General features: G+C 49.5%; 1 protein-coding gene across 13 annotated transcripts in view; it reads left to right on the top strand.

The window, feature by feature from the left end:
• Ablim3 (actin binding LIM protein family member 3) overlaps positions 1-17,802 on the top strand; it is a 115,907-nt gene extending 98,105 nt beyond the window's left edge. For 6 of the 13 annotated variants that reach the window (XM_021214831.2, XM_021214838.2, XM_029547239.1 and 3 more), the window contains 9 exons: positions 2,768-2,902; positions 3,484-3,548; positions 5,636-5,783; positions 8,194-8,223; positions 8,757-8,815; positions 10,660-10,720; positions 11,460-11,467; positions 11,953-12,033; positions 15,808-17,791. In XM_021214831.2, the coding sequence (XP_021070490.1) occupies positions 2,768-2,902; positions 3,484-3,548; positions 5,636-5,783; positions 8,194-8,223; positions 8,757-8,815; positions 10,660-10,720; positions 11,460-11,467; positions 11,953-12,033; positions 15,808-15,921 (701 nt within the window). In that variant the 3' untranslated portion in view covers positions 15,922-17,791. Of the gene's footprint in view, positions 1-125; positions 174-2,767; positions 2,903-3,483; positions 3,549-5,635; positions 5,784-8,193; positions 8,224-8,756; positions 8,816-10,659; positions 10,721-11,459; positions 11,468-11,952; positions 12,034-15,807 lie in introns of all 13 variants that reach the window. The other 7 variants (XM_021214830.2, XM_021214836.2, XM_021214834.2 and 4 more) reach the window with 3 other exon arrangements.
• The last annotated feature ends 573 nt before the right edge of the window (positions 17,803-18,375 follow it).

Here is an 18,375-nt window from a genome sequence, read left to right as displayed (position 1 = left end):
GCCTCTCTCTTCTCAGATCAACTGACCAAATGCTGCTCTCTCTCTCTCTCTCTCTCTCTCTCTCTCTCTCCCTCCCTCCCTCCCTCCCTCCCTCCTCCCCACTGTCCCTTCCTGGTCTCTGGCAGCTGGAGAGAGTAACATCTACCGAAAACCCCCGATCTACAAACGGCATGGTATGGTCAGAGGCAGAGAGAGCTTGGCCAAACGAAGGGGGCAGGGGAGGGGTGATAACCAACAAGGCAGATGGTTCCCAGGAACGAGACGATGCAAGGATGCAAGGCCACGCCATCGTCCTTCTGCCACCCCTCCCCCCAGTCACTCAGGGTGACTTTGGGTGTCAATGTCATTTCAAAAGAGGAAAAAAAATTATACATGTCCCCCCAAATCCTTTCTTACCACCTCCCCAACCTTGGCTGCTCTTTGCTGCTCTAAATACCATGATCAGAGCCACCCTGGAAAATGCCCGAACCCCTATGAGATCTGCACTCAGAATGTGGGTTATTCAAACTGCTCGCTAGGATTGTGTGAGCTGCATAGGTCTCCGTACTGAGGCTGAGGCCTCTGCTTTAAGGTTTTTCCTCCTGCTTTTCTGAGTGCAGATGGAAGCTCATAGATGAGAACAGAGCAGGAAACCATTTTCTCCTTTCGCATTTTGTCTCCCTGGTGCTGAGGCGCAAACCTGGGGGCCTTGTGCATGCTACATAAGCACCCTCCTTCCCTGGCCCCTTGTGAATTCATTTATTTGATTTTTTTTTTTCTTTTTAAAGAATGGTCTGCGGAATGTCTGTCCCTTAGAAACTAATTTTAAAGGGGCAGATTCACCAGCTTCCTCCATGACCCAGACCCCTTAAAATTAGAAACGCTAAGTTTACAGCCTAGAAATCTTCTCTTGGCTGCTTTAGCCATGATTTCTACCTACCCTCCAGTACCAACGTCATCCATGCTGGGACCTCCTGTTCCTTACGACAAAGCGACAAAGTGTTCCTTAGGCCTCAGGCAAATAAGCATACCTTTCCCTTTGATGAGGCAGCCGGCAGCTGCTACTGCTGCTGCCTTCGATAGCTCACTGTTCTGGTTAAATAGCGGAGGAAAGTACAGGCTTGGATTGGAGCTTGGAAATGGAAGTAACCCGTACTGTGGACCCAGCTAGTCAGATGGTGGAACAGGCGGGATGAGTATTAGTACTGGCTCTGGGCACTGAAGACTGGAATATTTTTTCAGGGTTGCAGGTGGGACAGCTGTTGCTTAGAGAGTCAAGCAGATCTCTGTGTGTTCAAGACCAGCCTGGTCTACAGAACAAGTTCCAGGGTAGCCAAGGCTACACAGAGAAACCCTGTTTTGAAGACACACACACACACACACACACACACACACACACAGAGGAGTGGTGGGGCTTGCCTTAAACTCACTGTACAGTCCCAGGCTGACCTTGAACTCCTGGTTGTTCTCCACAAACCTCTTGACTGGTGGGATTACAGATCTGCACCACCTTGCCCAGCTAAGATCCTGCATTTAAACAGATGACTTCAGTTTTCAGAGCTGGTGGAGCAGGGGCCCCACAGTGAGCTGTAAGCCTGTTGTATTTGTAAACAGGAAAAAAAAAAAAAACTTGCTGCCCCTCCCAAAGACAGTTTTGCCTTTACATACAGAAAAGGCTCCGTGCAACCCACGTTTCTTAGGACTTGGCAGGTTTTCCAAGAGGGTTCCAGGAGATAGCACCAAAGCAGGCTCAGGGGGAGTCCAGAGTGCAGTCCAGTTCATAGGAAAAGGCAAAATGCCATCAACCAAGAGAAATCATCCAGGACTCAGGTCAAGGGAGCAAGGGAGTGATGGACAGTCCTGGGCTGAACCAAAGCCCCTCCCACTCCCATGCCAGGACAAGCTGCTCCGGTCCTTGGAACAGACCTTGTCCCTAACAGCCTCCCTGTAGCTCTCCCTCAGAGGGATTGACAAGCCATACCAACTTCTCCTGCCCTGCTCTCTGCCCTGTCAGCCAGTCACCAGTCTGTGCCCCCTGTAAAGTTGCTGTCCTATAAATGCGTGTCCACAGCAGTAAGTATTTTGGTCACCCCTGTTGTAGGAAGTCAGGTAGAACCCAAGATAACACACAATCCTAATACTTAACCGTGAGGAAACTGAGGCAGGGAAGGCCAGGATATGCTCAGGGTTGAGCTCAAATCAAGCAGCAGAGCTGGAACCAGGGCTCTGCCTTCCACACTCCTGTTCGGGGCCCCTTCCTTCAAGACACCCAGCCTCCCCAAGGAGGACGTGGAGACAGCCCACCTAACTCAGCAAGCACCTTCCCCGTCCGGCAATTCCTTCCTCAATGTGGTTCAAAGCCATGACAAAGGAGGCTTCAAAGATGTCAGGAAGGAAAGGGATAGATTCACCCAGAAACTTCAGGGTTTCGTTTGGTTTTGTTGTTTTGGTTTTTAAGGATACGGTTTTCTCGTATACCACTACATTCCATGGAATGTTCTGGAAGAAGCCCAAGTCAAGTTAGTCCTATTAACAAACCAGCTGGGTGGTCTTCATCAAGCTCTTTCCCTTCTCTTCCCTCAAGTGTAAAATGGGGGGAGGGGGAGTCATCACCCAGGGCTTCTCCAGCTCCTGTTTCACTCCCCCAGCTTTCCCACCAGAGACCCCTAACCTTAAGTAGCCTTGCCTCCCGGAACCAGGGCATGACAGGGACAGTCAGTGCATGTTCAGCATGTTCGGAGCTAAGACACTTTGTCTTCTTAAAGTGCTGTCCTTGGATCCTTCGCAGGTGATCTGTCCACAGCAACCAAGAGCAAAACAAGTGAAGACATCAGCCAGGCCTCCAAGTATAGCCCAGCCTACTCACCAGACCCCTACTATGCTTCAGAGTCCGAGTATTGGACCTACCATGGGTCCCCCAAAGGTAGTATTGCCACAGGGCCAAAGGGCAGAGCCCTACCGTCTGTCACCCACTCCTTCACGCAATCATTTCACAAAGAATGCTGGGAGGGGCTGTCACTGAGATCCCTGCTGCTTCCATAGCAGGTGTTAGATGCCAGCCCCAGATCCTAGGGCTATAGTGGGGAGCAAAATGCCAGGTTCCTGCTCTTGGGAAGGAGACCTAGGGTCTAAAGATGGAAGGTATAAATCCTCTAGATACCATGATACCCTACCACACCACCCAAGCTGTTCCTTTGCGTTGTGCAGAGGAATTTCCACCAAGGTCTACTTTGACTCAACATTGGACTTTCCTAATTGAATCTCCTTTTCAAACAAAGCTTTACAGAACCTCATTGAAGGGGTGACTTCATTGCCTTCTAAGAAGCCTCCATTCAGAGAAAGAGTGTGACACAGAAGCAACCCTAGGCAAAATAGACAGGGATCATCAGCTGCAAGAGCAGCAGTGGGGAGCCCCACCAGAAACTGGGGGATGGAGGGAGGGAGCCAGAGGGCTGCACAGAAAGCACATGCTGGCTGCAGTTAATCTCCCCTGTCCTTTGACAGTGCCCCGAGCCAGGAGGTTCTCATCTGGAGGCGAGGAGGAGGATTTTGACCGCAGTATGCATAAGGTGAGCCAACTACATCATGGAAGAAAACACTTGGGTTCTTATTTTCACTTGCAAGGGACAGAAACCAAATTCAAACTCACCCTAGACGAAATGCACAGTGAGTTGTACCTAACTGAAGAGTCTGGTGGCAAGATTGGCTTCCGTTATGACTACACTCCAGCTGCTCACAAAGAAAGTACTCTTAGAAAGATCAAAACGCTCTCTTGATTTGTGGCGGTTGCCTCTGCATTGGCTTCATGTTCAGAATAGTTGTTTGCATGTGTGGGAAGCAGATGCCAGTACCCTTCATGGCTAGTGGGAATGCAAAGTGGCCTAACCACTGCAGAAAACAGATTAACAGTTCCTCAAAGAGTTAAACATAAAATCACTGTAGAACCCATGTAGCAGCCCTCTCTCAATAGATGATAGATAGATAGATAGATAGATAGATAGATAGATAGATAGATAGATAGATAGATAGACTGTAGGTATGAAAATAAGCATCCAAGCAAATATATGTTCATATTAGTGCTTATCACAATAGCTCAAGGCAGGAAACCCAAATATCTACCAGTTCCCAAACAGATGCACACTGTGTGGTGTAGCCATACAGTCTTCTATTAATTAGCCATTAAAAGGAAAGGGGGGGATGAACAAAAGTTCTCATCTGGCAAAGTTTATCATGAGGACCTGAGTTCAGATCCCCAGCACCCACGTGAAAGCTATGCATAGCAGTGCACATTTATAACCCCAGTGCTGGTGACAGAGGGGACAGAAATAGGTGGGTTCCTGGAGTTCTCTGGCCATCCAGTTGAGATGAAACAGTAAATTTCAGTGAAAGACCCTGTCTCGAGAAATCAAAGTAAATAAGATAGAAAGTGACTGAGGAAGCGTCTTAGGGTTTTACTGCTGTGAACAGACACCATGGCCTAGGCAACTCTTGACCAAGTACAACATTTAATTGGGGCTGGCTTACAGGTTCAGAGGTTCAGTCCATTATCATCAAGGTAGGAGCATGGCAGCATCCAGGCAGGCATGGTGCAGGAGGAGCTGAGAGTTCTACATCTTCATCTGAAGGCTGCTAGCAGAATCCTGGCTTCCAAGCAGCTAAGAATAGGGTCTAAGAGCCCACGCCCACAGTGATACACCTACTCCAACAAGGCCACACCTCCAAATAGTGCCACTCCCTGGGTCAAGCATATACAAATCATCACAGGAAGAAACCCAGTGTTGACTTCTGACCGCTACACATGCATGTGTGCACGCACATACACAAGCATTCGTGTGCACACGTAGGGGAACATGTATACACATATACAAATGAAGTGCTGATAAACCCCTCTCTGTGAGTGAGCCTGGAAAACAAAATAAGAGAAATAAGGTCTAAAAGCTCACATATGTTTGTTTGAACGATACGGAGGTGGATTTTACACATCATTATAATTCTGCTAAGTATCATTGATATCATTCACACTGGGTTCAAACAGCTTTAGTCTGAAAAGTGTGTTGTTAAAATTTATGTCTGTGCTGCTTTTCTTATCCTCACTCCTCAGACAAGACAGGAACTGTCCCGTGATGTCTCCCTTGTGCTAGTAAGTTCATGAGGGGTGACCCAAGCTCTCATGCAGAAAGAGATGCTTAGGTTATATGCAGATACCACACCACCGCTGTCTATAAGAGACAGCCTACGCGTCTGAGGATCTTAACAGCCCTGGAGTTGAGAAAAGTTCCTAAAACAAATGCCCTGCAGCCACTGAGCAATGACTGAGCTTCGGTCACTCAGTTTTGGATTGTATGACTTTTTCATTTCAAGGAAAATAGGGAGATGGGTGCCCATCATTGAACCAGTGACTGTAGGCAGGACAGTACGATCCTATCACTAGTTAGACCTTTTGGAGGACCCACCACCGGAGCCTCACCCAGCCCTCAGGAGTACTTGGGAAACAGAGATGGACTCACAGAGGAAGTCATGACCATTGCAAGGAGGGGGAGTTTGGGAAGGGTCAGCAGAGGCTCCTGTCAGGTCCAGAGACGCAGGCATGCCTGATCCTGCCCCTACTGCCTCCTCCTGACTTCACGCCCCTCACCCCCCGCGTCCCCCCCCCCAGCTCCAGAGTGGGATTGGCCGGCTGATCCTGAAGGAAGAGATGAAGGCACGGTCAAGCTCCTATGCGGATCCTTGGACCCCTCCGCGGAGCTCCACCAGCAGTCGGGAGGCCCTGCACACCACTGGCTATGAGATGTCCTTCAATGGCTGTAAGCACGGCTCTCTGTTCTGGCTCTCTCGGCTGCTGGCTCTGTGCCAGCGCCCCACCCCCCTGTAAGGCACAGGAGCCCAAGATCACTGAATTCTTATAGAAATAGATCTCACTATTGGGCCTCTCGCTAGAACTATGTTGGGACGCAGCTGGCACCCAGATTCAATCTTTTGAGCTGATGGAGGGATCAGAAGAGGCTGTCCCTGAAGGTAGCCCCAGGCCCTCTCACTTCCCTGACTCTCTGGTCATCCTTCTGGGCCTCTCCTGGGTATGGACCACAGACTGGGGCACCAAATGAAACCATGTTCTACTAAGTAGTCGAACCGCCTCTTGGGAGAAGTCTGGAGCCATGGCTTCTGATTGAGTTCATTATGTATAAAATACTGCCAGCCGAATGGCTTAAAAATACAGAGCCCCTTTTCTGAGGTGCTGAGCCTCCCATCATGTAGAAGTAAGCAAGTAGCAACTTTGTTTCAATCATCCCAACTTAAAACTCTCACAGAGCTCCTTACTGGAGAGGCACACCTGCTCTGTCTGTCTCCTTCTTCTCTCCTCCCTATGGAGCTCAGCCCTGCTAGGAAGCTGTATCTCCCGACACTGCTTTCTGGGAGAGAGAAGGCATTGTTGGTTATAGCTCTGTAGTCCAGGTCTTCGCAGGCATCACTATTGGTCCTTACAATCTACATAGTGTAGAAAAGTTACCATCTCTCATTTCACAGATGAGAGAAGTTACATGAGGCCACTTACCCATGGTCAGAAAGCCAGTAAGTGGCTAAGCTAGGTCAGACCTAAGTTGGAGGGAACCTAGGGCCATGAACTTGCCCCTCTTCCCCTTGCTAACCCTGATTTTGGTGAGACTAAAGATGGAGAGGGGTGGTGATAAGGCCAGTGTTATGTATGGGTTAGGGAATGTGCTAAATATCTTTCTTTATGATTTAGCATGCTCACACATAAACACACACACAAACACACACACACACACACACACACATGCACACACATGCACGCACACACAAGGGCAGGTGCTCATGAAAAGCAGAAGCATTGGAGCTCTCGGATCTGGAATTATTTGTGAGGATCCCAATGTGGGTACTGGGAACTGAACTTGGGTCCTCTACAATAGCAGTAGAGGCTCTTAACCACCGAGCCATCTCTCCCACCACTGTGCTAAGTATCTTACTGTATTGTGGCATGCCATCTTAGTGATGGTTCCTATTGCTGTGATGAAACACCATGACCAAAATCAAGTTGGGGAGGAGAGGGTTCATTTGGCTCACACGTCCACACCATAGTCCATCACTGAAGGAAATCGGGACAGGCACTCAAGCAGGGCAGGAACTTGGATACAAGAGCTGATGCAGAGGCCATGGAGAGGTGTTGCTTCGTGGCTTGCTCCCCATGGCTTTTTTATAGACCCAGGACCACCAACCCAGGGATGGCACCACTCACAGTCAGCTGGACCCTCCCCTCTCAATCACTAATAAGAAAATGCCTTACAGCAGTGGCTCTCAGTCTTCCTAATGCTTCGACCCTTTAATACAGTCCCTCATGTGGTGGTGACCCCAACCAGAAAATTATTTTTGTTGCTACTTCGTAAGTGTAACTTTGCAGCTGTTATGGATCGTGGTGTAAATATCTGATATGCAGGATATCTGATGTGCAACCCGAGGAGCACGGCCCGATAGGCTTGCCCATGGCCCGTTCTTACAGAGGCATTTTCTCAACTGAGGCTCCCTCCTCTCAGATGACTCTAGCAGCTGTCACACTGACATAAAACTAGCCAGCACATGTGTATTCTTCACAATATCCCTACAACAGAGACACTACCACTCCTGTTCCACAAACGATAAAACTGAAGGATGATTAAGCAACTTGACTGACCTTAGAATATACAAAGGACAGAGAGACTGGATGAACTGATGAGACTGTTTCCCTGTCTAACCACTTGGGGCGCTGTTTTCCATCTCTGCCTCTAGGTCTCTTCTGGGCACCAAGACTGTGCCAAATACACCGGTTGACTAGGGATGTAACTTAGTGGAAAGGGATGTGCTTAGCATGTGTGAGGTCCCTGTCCTCCATCACCAGCACAATACATAAATACATATATAAAGTCATGCATGCATGCATACATACCTACATACATACATACATATCCCAGCTACATCTATGCAACAGATATCTCAGAGTGTGTGTTCCCTGCCAGGTACTAAGAACAGGGAGGGAGAGGGAAGGTGGTATTTAGATTCAACAGTAAGAAACTGACTAACTGGAAGTGACACATATTGAGGCCCCATCGTCGCATCAGCCAGAGTCTTTGAGCATGAAGCCATGTTTCTTTGTATGTGAGAAATGTTTCCACCATGCCAGTGTATGCCCATGAGCACTGATCTGAATTCTCTCTCTTGCAGCCCCTCGTTCACACTACCTGGCTGACAGTGGTATGTTTTACCTGCCCAACCACAAGTCCCTGTGTCTTGTAAGGACAGAGCCCAGGCAGTCCCAACTCCCCATGGCTTGACTGACAGAGTCCTAGCATAAGTTAACCGGCCCATCTGACAGTTTGTCCTCTGTCAGACTTTGGGTCTCCACTTGGGGTTCTCCCAGAGAGAAGGAAAGAGCACACGTCTCGTATACCCACCTGGGAGCCTGGTTCTGAGCTTAACTCCAGTTCCAAGGCCTGTGGCCAAAACATAGGCGTCTGCCCTAAGAGGATAGATGTGTGTAAGTCAGTGCCAGGGTGTGTAAGTCAGTGCCAGGGTGTGTAAGTCAGTGCCAGGGTGTGTAAGGAGGTGCTTCTGTGGGCCTTGCTGGAGCAGGGTTCTCCAGAACAGTCTAGAAAACTTAAGGAGAACTTGGTATTCCTTGGATCCCACCCCGCTTCCCACTAGGTTGAGGGTACTGTTGGCCAGATGACCCCAGGGAGAGTAACCTTGGCTCATCGATCCTGACAGCTGTTCTGCCTCTTTTTCAGATCCCCTCATCTCCAAATCTGCCTCGCTGCCTGCCTACAGGAGAAATGGGCTGCACAGGGTAAGGGGGCCGTGCTGAGAGCCTCTCCCCCGGATGCTAACTCTCTAACCCGAGTCATGACCTGGGTAGGACTGAGGACAGGCCTCAGAGTGGAGTTGGTGTTGATAGAAGTGCTAATAACTTCCCCCGCCCCTTTGGGTCATCCAGAAGAAAGAAGCACAGGGAGGGGCTAGGAAGGAACTCTGTGTCATCGCTGGCTTTACCAGCACCACCTACCTTCACATGAAACCCATTTTGTGGGTGGAGCAATAAAGGCAAAAAGATGGAAGGTGCAAGCCCAGGTTCTCGCACCCAGTGAGCGGCTGAGCTGGGATTCAAACTTCCCACGCCCTTGAGAAGCTCATAAAACCCCTCATGTAATCAGTGAGCTAGTTCAGTGGCTGGAAAGGGAGGGGACATGTTGCTATAAACCTGAACAAGAGATGGGGACAGGGACAGTGTGCCAAGTATTGAACTGTAAGCACCTACTAAGTGCCAGGCACTGCTCCAGGTTCTGAGGATCCTACCGTGAATGAAGTCGCTTTTCCTGTGACATTCACAGTCCTCGTTAGAAGAGGGACGGTAAGTAAGAAAATGGAACAGGCAGGTGGCCAGAAGTGCCAAGATGGAAAAATGGCCAAGGGAGTGGGAAAATGGTGATACAGGGGTAAATGTAAACAAAGGCCAGAGCGTAGTAGGAGGGCTCGGCATCTGAAGACCTACTGAGAAGCATGTGCCTAAGTCTCTGTCCTAGAAGAGAGCCACAGCTCCAAGTCACACGGCCTGAAGGGAACTTCAGAGGGTGCCCGTAGATGTGCCCAGTGAACCCAGCTTGGATTTTTAGTGGGATCCTTCCGTCTCTTGTGAAGAGTAGGCCCTGCAGGTGAGCCGAAAGTGGAAGCCATAGCTCTACTAGGAGACCATCTTAGAATGGGACACACAAGGAGGCAGGGCACCACTGGAGAGAATGTTTGGTATTCATGGCCCTGGCCTGGGGAGAAGCCTGTCTTCAGTGCATGCCAGCACACATTCATTCATTCAGTGCGTTTGTGGAAAGCCCCTTTCACTGCTAGGTTCTGCTCTGATGCTTAGAACCTGTAAGTGACCGAAACAAAAGATCCCTGTCCAGGGCATGGAGAGATGGCTCAGTGGTTAAGAACACTGGCTGCTCTTGCAAAGAACCTGCGTTTGGTTCCCAGTGCCTGCATCGTGGCTCACAATTGTCTATAACTGCAGTTGCAGGGGATCCAAGGACCCCTTCTGGCCTGCACAACCACAAGGTGCACACACACACACACACACACACACACACACACAGATACACACACAGAGACACCCGCACACACGCACACAGACTAAACACTTATACACACTTTTTCTTTTAATATTCTGTCTCTTCAGAGTTTACCTTTTTTGGTTGTAAGCCCAGCCTTTAATGGCTGAGCCATCTCTCCAACCCCAGAGTGTAGATTCCTGTGGGAGAAAACAAAGTATTAATATTAACAATGGGAAATAACTCCAGATACATAGGAAGTTGGAAGACAGTGTTATGAGAAAAGAAAAAAAGTTGATCTGGTTAAAGGTTAAGTGTTTATGGAAGGGGTGACTCCAAGTTGCCATTAGGACTCTGTCAGGGAAGATCTTGTACAAAGGGTCGCTCCACTGAATAAGTGGATCTGTGCTGGTTGTCTACTGAGTCCTGGGACTCAATTGCGAGAACACAGAGAGTTACGTTTCCCTAAGCTGATACTGATGCTGCAGAAAGAGTCCCCGCCTTGGCCCTGTCCCACACACTGGAGGTAGGCAGGTGCTTCTGGGAAGCAGAGATGAACTTCTCAAGCCAGCCTGGCTCTATTTCCCTACAGACACCCAGCGCAGACCTCTTCCACTACGACAGCATGAACGCAGTCAACTGGGGCATGCGAGGTGAGCACTGTTGGCTGGAGCTGCAGGGTCAGACCCCCCTGAGACTTCCCACAGACTCCGGATGGAGTGCTCCTAACTGTTGCTTGACCTGGGAACTGCTGCTACCGGTTCTGTAGCGGGGGTAGGGGATGGGATCTGTCCAAACCCCGAGTTCCCACTTCCACCCTCTCCTTTTCCTACCCTCCCCACATCCTCCCTCATCCTGGACCCTGGGTGTTTTCCAGGCCATCTGTACAACCCAGGCTCTGAGAGAGAGTGCTGATTGCCCCGCACGGCAGAGCTAAAGCTTCCAGTCAGACATGGGAGAGGGAGACAATCAGAGCCAACTGTACATCATTCCCAGAAAATTCTCCATGATATCCATGCTCTCTGCCAGGAAAGATCTCATGCCAGGTTCCAATGGCTGCTTGGAGCAGACCCTGGCTTGGGGGATCATATCACAGCCTCCAAGGACCCCCTAGATGCTGGAGATCATTTTCCCCAGGGTCCGCTGTCTCAGATTCTTTTTCTTCCTATTGTATGTCGTCGCTTCCTACTGTCCTCATAAGGCCATCTCAGCACTAGCCAGCCCCCACCTCATGCTCATAACTCCCTCCACAGTGAACTCAGGAAGACAGGGATTCTCATAGCTTAGTCGCTGTGTAGAAAACAGCCCCCTGAGACACTGAGACAGAGGCCAGCGTAGTGACTACAGCCCAGAGGTGGGTTCTATTGGTGCATGTCTCTTTTTTCTTTGCAGAGTACAAGGTAAAGAACACATAGACCCTGGGGGTCACCAGGATTCGGGGAAGCTCTACCTTGGGGAGCAGCAAGAGGATGACCGCACCATCTGTGCAGGGACGAAGCATAGATGCTGGACCTTTCAGGACTAACATGGTCTCTCCTTGGCCCTGAGTCCTCCCTAGGTCTCCTCTAACCAACCCTTTTCCCGTCCCTAAGGATTCTGGGATACCACAGGCGCCAACTAGGCAGCTTCACACTCACCAGCTCTTAGACACTTACATTCCAAAGGCCTTGGGGCCACATGAATGTCAAATGCCACCACCAAGTTTATCTTTAGCGATAGCAGTGCACTCTGGGACCAGGCCAACCCAAGGAGGGCAGACCCAGCCCTTCCTCCTGACTAAATATTTGGCCTTAGTGGATAGGAGGAGCCCAGGCACAAACTGCAGCTGGAAAAGACAAATTCACCCCCTGTCAACCAAGCTAGATATGCCCCCCTTTCTCCTTAGATCTATCCTTATGAGCTGCTACTGGTGACCACGAGAGGAAGGAACCGACTGCCAAAGGATGTGGACCGGACTCGCTTAGAAGTATGTACAAACATATCTAACTTTCTGACCTTGCAGCATAACCTTGTTGTCTATAAAGTTCACACACAAGAACCTCTTTTTTTTTTTTTAATCACAAGAAAATCTCCTGATGTTTTAAGTAACTTTACAGTTTGTATTAGGCTGAATGAATCACATGTATTGGGTGGTATGAGCCACTGCATTCATAGCCATTTCGGGTCACATATTGAACATGCCTGACACGGTACAATCCTTAGGAAGACCTTCTGTGTTGAAGAGATCCCATCATTCCCAGATTTGACTCAGCTCAGGACAGAATGAGTAAATTAAGTACCCGATGAAGCTTGATGCAAAAGCAGACTTGAGCTAAGCTTCCACAGCCCGACCGCTGTGCTATTCTGAGCCGTTCCCGCTTCAGCCTGGTTGGTGTCTGCGGGGCACAGCTGCCGGTGTCTCTCACCTGGGGCTGATGTTCTGTCTGCAGAGCAGCAGCTAGGTTTGTTCCCTCACACTCAGGGCTGTACTAAAGCAGGGTCATGGGATGGGTATGCGAAATGAGGCAGACGACTCTGCTTAGAGGGCAAACGCATAAATAAGTCCCAAGTTACAAATCTCCATTCTGCTTCTGCCATTACTGAGTGGGCGCTTCAGCCAAATGATGACCCAGTAAAGCTGATTCTTGATGAGTATATCCCACCAGGGCTTCCCTCAGGCATCCAGGAGAAGTAGATAAGGATATATGTCAAGGATATACATGAGCAGAGTTCAGCAGAGAGTTAGGGGTTAAGTACTAGCTAGATGGTAGTATGCTGCTATTCAAAGAATGTCACTCAGTCCTGCTTGATTGACACAGACTTGCAGGAAGAGGTAGGTGGGGGTTGGATGGGCATGGGGAGAAGCATCCAAGAGCAGCTGAAACAGTATAGATGAAAGTGCAGAGGGGCCTTGGGCGTAGCACTGGGTAGTAAGTTTAATTAGCATAGAGTGCCCACCCCAGGCTACCTCTGATCCAGAACATGTGTTGCCCTGTCCCATGACATGTTCTTCATGTCTTTAACTCTCCTTAAATGTCCTCCCCATCCTGTGGCTGTCTCGCTTCTTAGGGCCCTGCTCTAGAGATCACAGTATCCAAATCCTTCTCAAGTCCTCCCCTAGGTGACATGCCTGGTCCTCCAGCCTCCCCTTGCCTGCATTCAATAGAGGTTCAAGTCCCTCTCACTCCTGTTTATAGCATGTCCTCTTCCTGACCCTGAACTTCCTATGGGAAAGACTCTCTGTCCTGTACCTGTCTCGCAGGTCCCGCTTAGGAGAGATGTCAGAACACAGTGGTAGACTTGTATGCTGGAAGGGTATGGGAACCAGCCTTGCCCTGGTGCTGAGAAACTCACCCAGGGGTGGAGGCAGATGGGAGGGTTGCAAGTGGGACACGGAGCTCTGTAAATGCCCCCAGCCCCAGGGTGCTCAGTTAGCAGCCCTAGAACCTTGGGTGACTTCCCCCCCCCCCCTGTCTTATTAACAAGAAGTTTCAGGTGTCTGCTGGTGCTGAAGAGGACAGCTCCCTGCCATTCCGAAAGAGCCAGCTTTAAAGCAGCATACAATTTCCAGTCCCCAAAGTTCAGGCCCATGAGCTCAAGTTTCCCAAGCATCAGAACCGCTCAGAGAACTTTATCACACATGGTTCTCACCCCAGGCCAGAGAAATCAACCCTGGGAGGAGCTCAGACCCGATAAATCAACCTGGGGAGAAACTCAGGTCAGCCCGTGTAATCCAGGTTAAATCACCCAGGGAATGTCTAAAATGTAACACTGAATTAGAAACACTGGACCAGCCTCTACCCCAGCTCTCAACCCCGATGTGTCCTCAAGAAGTTCAGAGTACATTCATTTATCCAGCAAATATTTATCACAATTCTATTACAGGGCTGCCAAGATAGCTTAGCAGGTAAAACTGGCAGCCACACAAGCCAGGTAACCTGAAACCTTGTAAAGGAGGAGAAAGAGAATGGAGTTCACGAGGTTGTCCTGCCCTCTACACACGCTCTGTGACATGTGCAACACACACCATGCACATGCACACAAAATAGTAATAGGCAAAGGAAGTTTTTAATTTAAAAATCCATTATAGGTGCTAAATATTGCTCTGTGTGTTTGCCTGTGTCTATGAACAAAATGGAGTCGCTGGTCTCTTAGCGCTTGCACACTTATGTGGGAAGACCGATCCTACAGGATACACATTAAGAACAAATGCTACACTGTGCTAGCAGGTGACAGAGGGGAGGGTAAACGGCCCAAGGAGGGCTGAGTCTGGGACTGGGAGTTAGGAGGTGCAAGATGTGCTTGCAAATAAACTGATGAGAGTAGGTATCGCTCACTGTGTGACATCTGAGCACATTATCCACGTTCCTGTGAGCACTTTCTGGGCAGAGGGGACAGCCATACTGAGGCTCCTGTGAGCACTTTCTGGGCAGAGGGGACAGCCATACTGAGGCTTTACTGCAGAGGTGAGCCTCCCTCCCGTGATAGCAGATGTCAAGGGGTGAGTGTGCCTGGGATTGCATGAGTACAGAAGAGGAGAGAAGGAAGTGACATCAGACACACACACACACTCACACACATGTGCACTCATGTGCACGCACACACAGACACGCGCACACACACAAACATGCACACTCACACAGTGGTCTAAGTGCACAAATCAGGCACATCCATACACTCTGTGCTCCAGTTCACTCTTGCCATGCCAATGAGGTAGGTACTAGGGTGGTCCTTTTTTTTCATGGAGGGTAAACTGAGACTTGGAAGGATGCTCATTTGCCCAAAGCCAGAGACTCATATCTGGCTAATTGTTGTGTGCCTGTGTGCATAATTCTCACTCGGTGTCCTTCAATACCCAATTAGAGAGATCAAATGCTCAGAGAGTCCAGGAAGCTTGCAGCCAAAAGCTAGGCCATATATTTCCTTTTTAAATAAACTTTATTATTTAAAAAAATCACCCAAAAACTGATCAGACCAAGTGTAGACATCTCAAAGAGTTTCTTTGCAGTTAGAATAGCCACTCTGAAGCTCCATGCTGGGGCTCCGCACTTTGAATGGATCTACTTCTTTTTTTCAACTTGATTTTAAATTGCACTTTCAAATATTCTCAGACCTCTAGAAATGCTGCGTGAATGGTAAAACGAACACCTGCCTACCCTTCACCTAAATCTATCAATTCCCTAATACTTTGCTGTATTTTAAATGTCATATACTTCTAAGTCTAAAGGCTTTTGACATGAACCTCCAAGCTTGCTGAGAACAGAGAGGAAGGAAAAATAAAAGGTGGGAGAGGAACCTGCCGCGAAACACAGAACAACGTCTGATCATATGACAAATTTGTTTCCATTCAAGAGGGAAAGGAAAGGATACTCCAGTGGGGAGAGAGCTAACAGTGGGGATTTCTTTCACTCTTCCATTGCACAGACTGCTAGGTCATTTGTAAAACTATTAAGATGAAACAATACACCCTGAATCCTTAGGTGTAGCTCTTTCTCTCCCAAAGGGGTGTTGGGTAGCATTAAACACATATACACATATACCATGTATAGATAACTGGAGCACAGATCCATACAGGCGAGGTCCACCAGGGTGCACAAATAGTAAAGTCAACACCCTCCTGAGATGGAGACAAGGGCAGCTTCTACAGCAAGCGTGCCACCCCGGAGAGGCGGCATCCACACCTCCATCCCCTGCTGTACATACCACACATCCCCAAACTACGCGTCCTCATGCTGCCTGTGTTCCCTCCCCCTTCATTCAGCGCCACCTGTCCCAGGAGGAGTTCTACCAAGTCTTCGGCATGACCATCTCCGAGTTCGAGAGGCTAGCCCTCTGGAAGAGGAATGAACTGAAGAAGCAAGCCCGGCTGTTCTAGGCAGAGGCTCTATACATATAGATGCATTTATATAAAGATGTATGTAAATCTCTATCCTGACACGCAGTATAATCCTCTTGTATAATGGGACACAACACGCTGCCTGCCGTGAGACTTGCTTTTCTGTCCTGTCAGGCGAGCCCACGTCATCGAGGTATTTTTACGCTCCTTGCTTCACTTTTCTACGTGTGGTGGGTTCTGGGAAGGGATCTGAAGGGATCCCCATCCTTTTACTGGGGATCCTTTTTATACTGAAACATCTGTTCCACCTTGAGTCCCCAAAGTCTGGCTCTCCTTTTCAAAGGTGCCTGGAGGAGCCTCTACTCCCTGTTTCAGGACCTTTCCCCCAGTCTCCAGGGCTGACGCCGGCCACGAAGTTTTCACACACCGTGGTCACGGATGGGCCTTCCGGTGGAAGGTCCGTGGCGATCCACCCAAATCAGTGAGCACCTTGGAGGCCTCTTAAAGAATTCTCTCCACACATCCAAATAGGAGGAGCTCAGCGCTCCACGGGGTGATGCGGTTAGATGTGAGGTCCTCAAACCCAATGCTTACATCAGTACAGAATGGATGGGCCCTGGCCTCTCCTCAGCTTAGCACCCTTCTTCCTTCCACCCTTGGTCCTAAGCACCCCCTCGTGCAAATCTAGAATTCATGGTAGGAAACGGAAAAAGGCACTTCCCTTCCCTCCACCACCCGCAACCGGCTCCTCTCCCCACCTCCGTGGTCCCAGCGCTCCCCAACCCTTCCCCCCTTCTAGGAGAGGCCATTACTGCAGCCTGTACTCTTCAGCCTTATTACAATCTATGTGCCTGATGATCTACACACCACAGGGCTAATGTTCCCACCATAGCTCCAGCGAGCATCCAGACACACTCACCACCCTGTGCAGGGAGAATAGGCCACACCCCAAAGAAAAAAATCTCGGCCTAGGCCACTGGTCCCTAGAGGGCAAGACATTCATATCAGACCCCCCCACCCATCATCCCCTGGTGATGCTATGACATTAGCTGGGTCTCATAGGGAAAGTTTTCAGAAGGGTGGCTGTTGAGAGGATCCCAGAATGAGGCCTTGACCAACACTGCTCATGTTCTGCCCCTGTGGCCTCGGGGACTGACTCTCATGCTTTCTGGGACAGGTGAGAACAGAGCCTTCTCACACCCCCACTTTAATTCTGAGTCATTGATCGGTGGAAGCTGTTCCCTCTTGGAGATGCCTGTGTCACAGTACTTGGAGGGTCCCAGGGGGAAAGATGGAGAAGTTTTAAAAGGACAGTTACGACACTCAAGAAGCTGGTGATGTGACGTGGTGAGTGTAGAACTGGCGTCAGCAAAGCACACGGTTCCTGGGCACCTGATGAATGCCGAGCACTGAGTGGGGGAGGGGGAGGGGCACCGGGATGACTCACAGAAGGCCCTAGCTTCCGGGGCATGCCTAGTAACAGGGGACCTGGTAAGACATGTGCCAGACTTAACGTAACGGATGCAAGGCAGAAAGTGACGGACGGAGGCCTGAGAAAGTGTGTGTGACGTTGCTGAAGACGTGTGCAGCTGGCGCAGACCCAAGGAGGCTTCTGGAAGAGGTTGCATGCGAGCAGAATCAGGAAGGATCAGAGGAACCTGCACATTGGAAGGGTGACGGGGCAGAGGGACTGCAAGGGACGTTTAACGTACTCTCATTTAAGATATCACCTCCCTGCAACTTCTCTTTTCGGCCAACGGCCTTTCAACTTTCCCCGACCCATTAGAAATGTCCCCCGGCCAGATTCGATCATTGAAACTGCCTAATTGTCACTGGTTAACGACTTGCGAGATTGAAGGGCTTTTGTTATTGTCGTTGGATATTTTTATTTCCCATAAAAGCACATCATTTCCACCCAAACCCTTGTCCTCCTCTTATTTCTTGTGTGTGGGGAAGTAGCTGGTATGGGAACAGACTGACCATGCACAAAAGGAACTAAAGACTAGGGCTGGGTCCGGCTCGCTCACTAAAGATGCTAAGGCACAAAGACCTTAGCTCAGTGGCTCTCAGCCTTCCTCATGCTGCGACCCTTTAATACAGCTCCTCATGTGGCTCCTCAACCAGAAGGTTATCTTCGTTGCCACTTCATGACTGTAATTTTGCTACTGTCTATTAACATTACAAATCATGGTGTAAATTTAAATATCTGATATGCAAGATATCTGATATGTGACCCCTGTGAAAGGGTCGTTCGATGACCTGCCCCCAAAGGGGTCACGACCCATAGGTGAGAACCACTGCCTTAACTCAATCCCTAGTCTTTACAGAACAAAATCCAGGAGTGGCAGTGCTTTCTTGCAATATCAGTAATGGGAAGGTGGGGGCAGCCTAGCAAGCCCCAAGTCCTAGTGAGAGATCCTGTCTCAAAAATCAAGATAGGCAGTCTCTCTCTCTCTCTCTCTCTCTCTCTCTCTCTCTCTCTCTCTCCACACC

Source organism: Mus pahari, chromosome 15, assembly GCF_900095145.1.
Source record: "Mus pahari chromosome 15, PAHARI_EIJ_v1.1, whole genome shotgun sequence".
NCBI lineage: Eukaryota > Metazoa > Chordata > Mammalia > Rodentia > Muridae > Mus > Mus pahari.
Note: the sequence above shows the minus strand (reverse complement) of the source record. Positions and strands in the feature narration are given on the sequence as shown.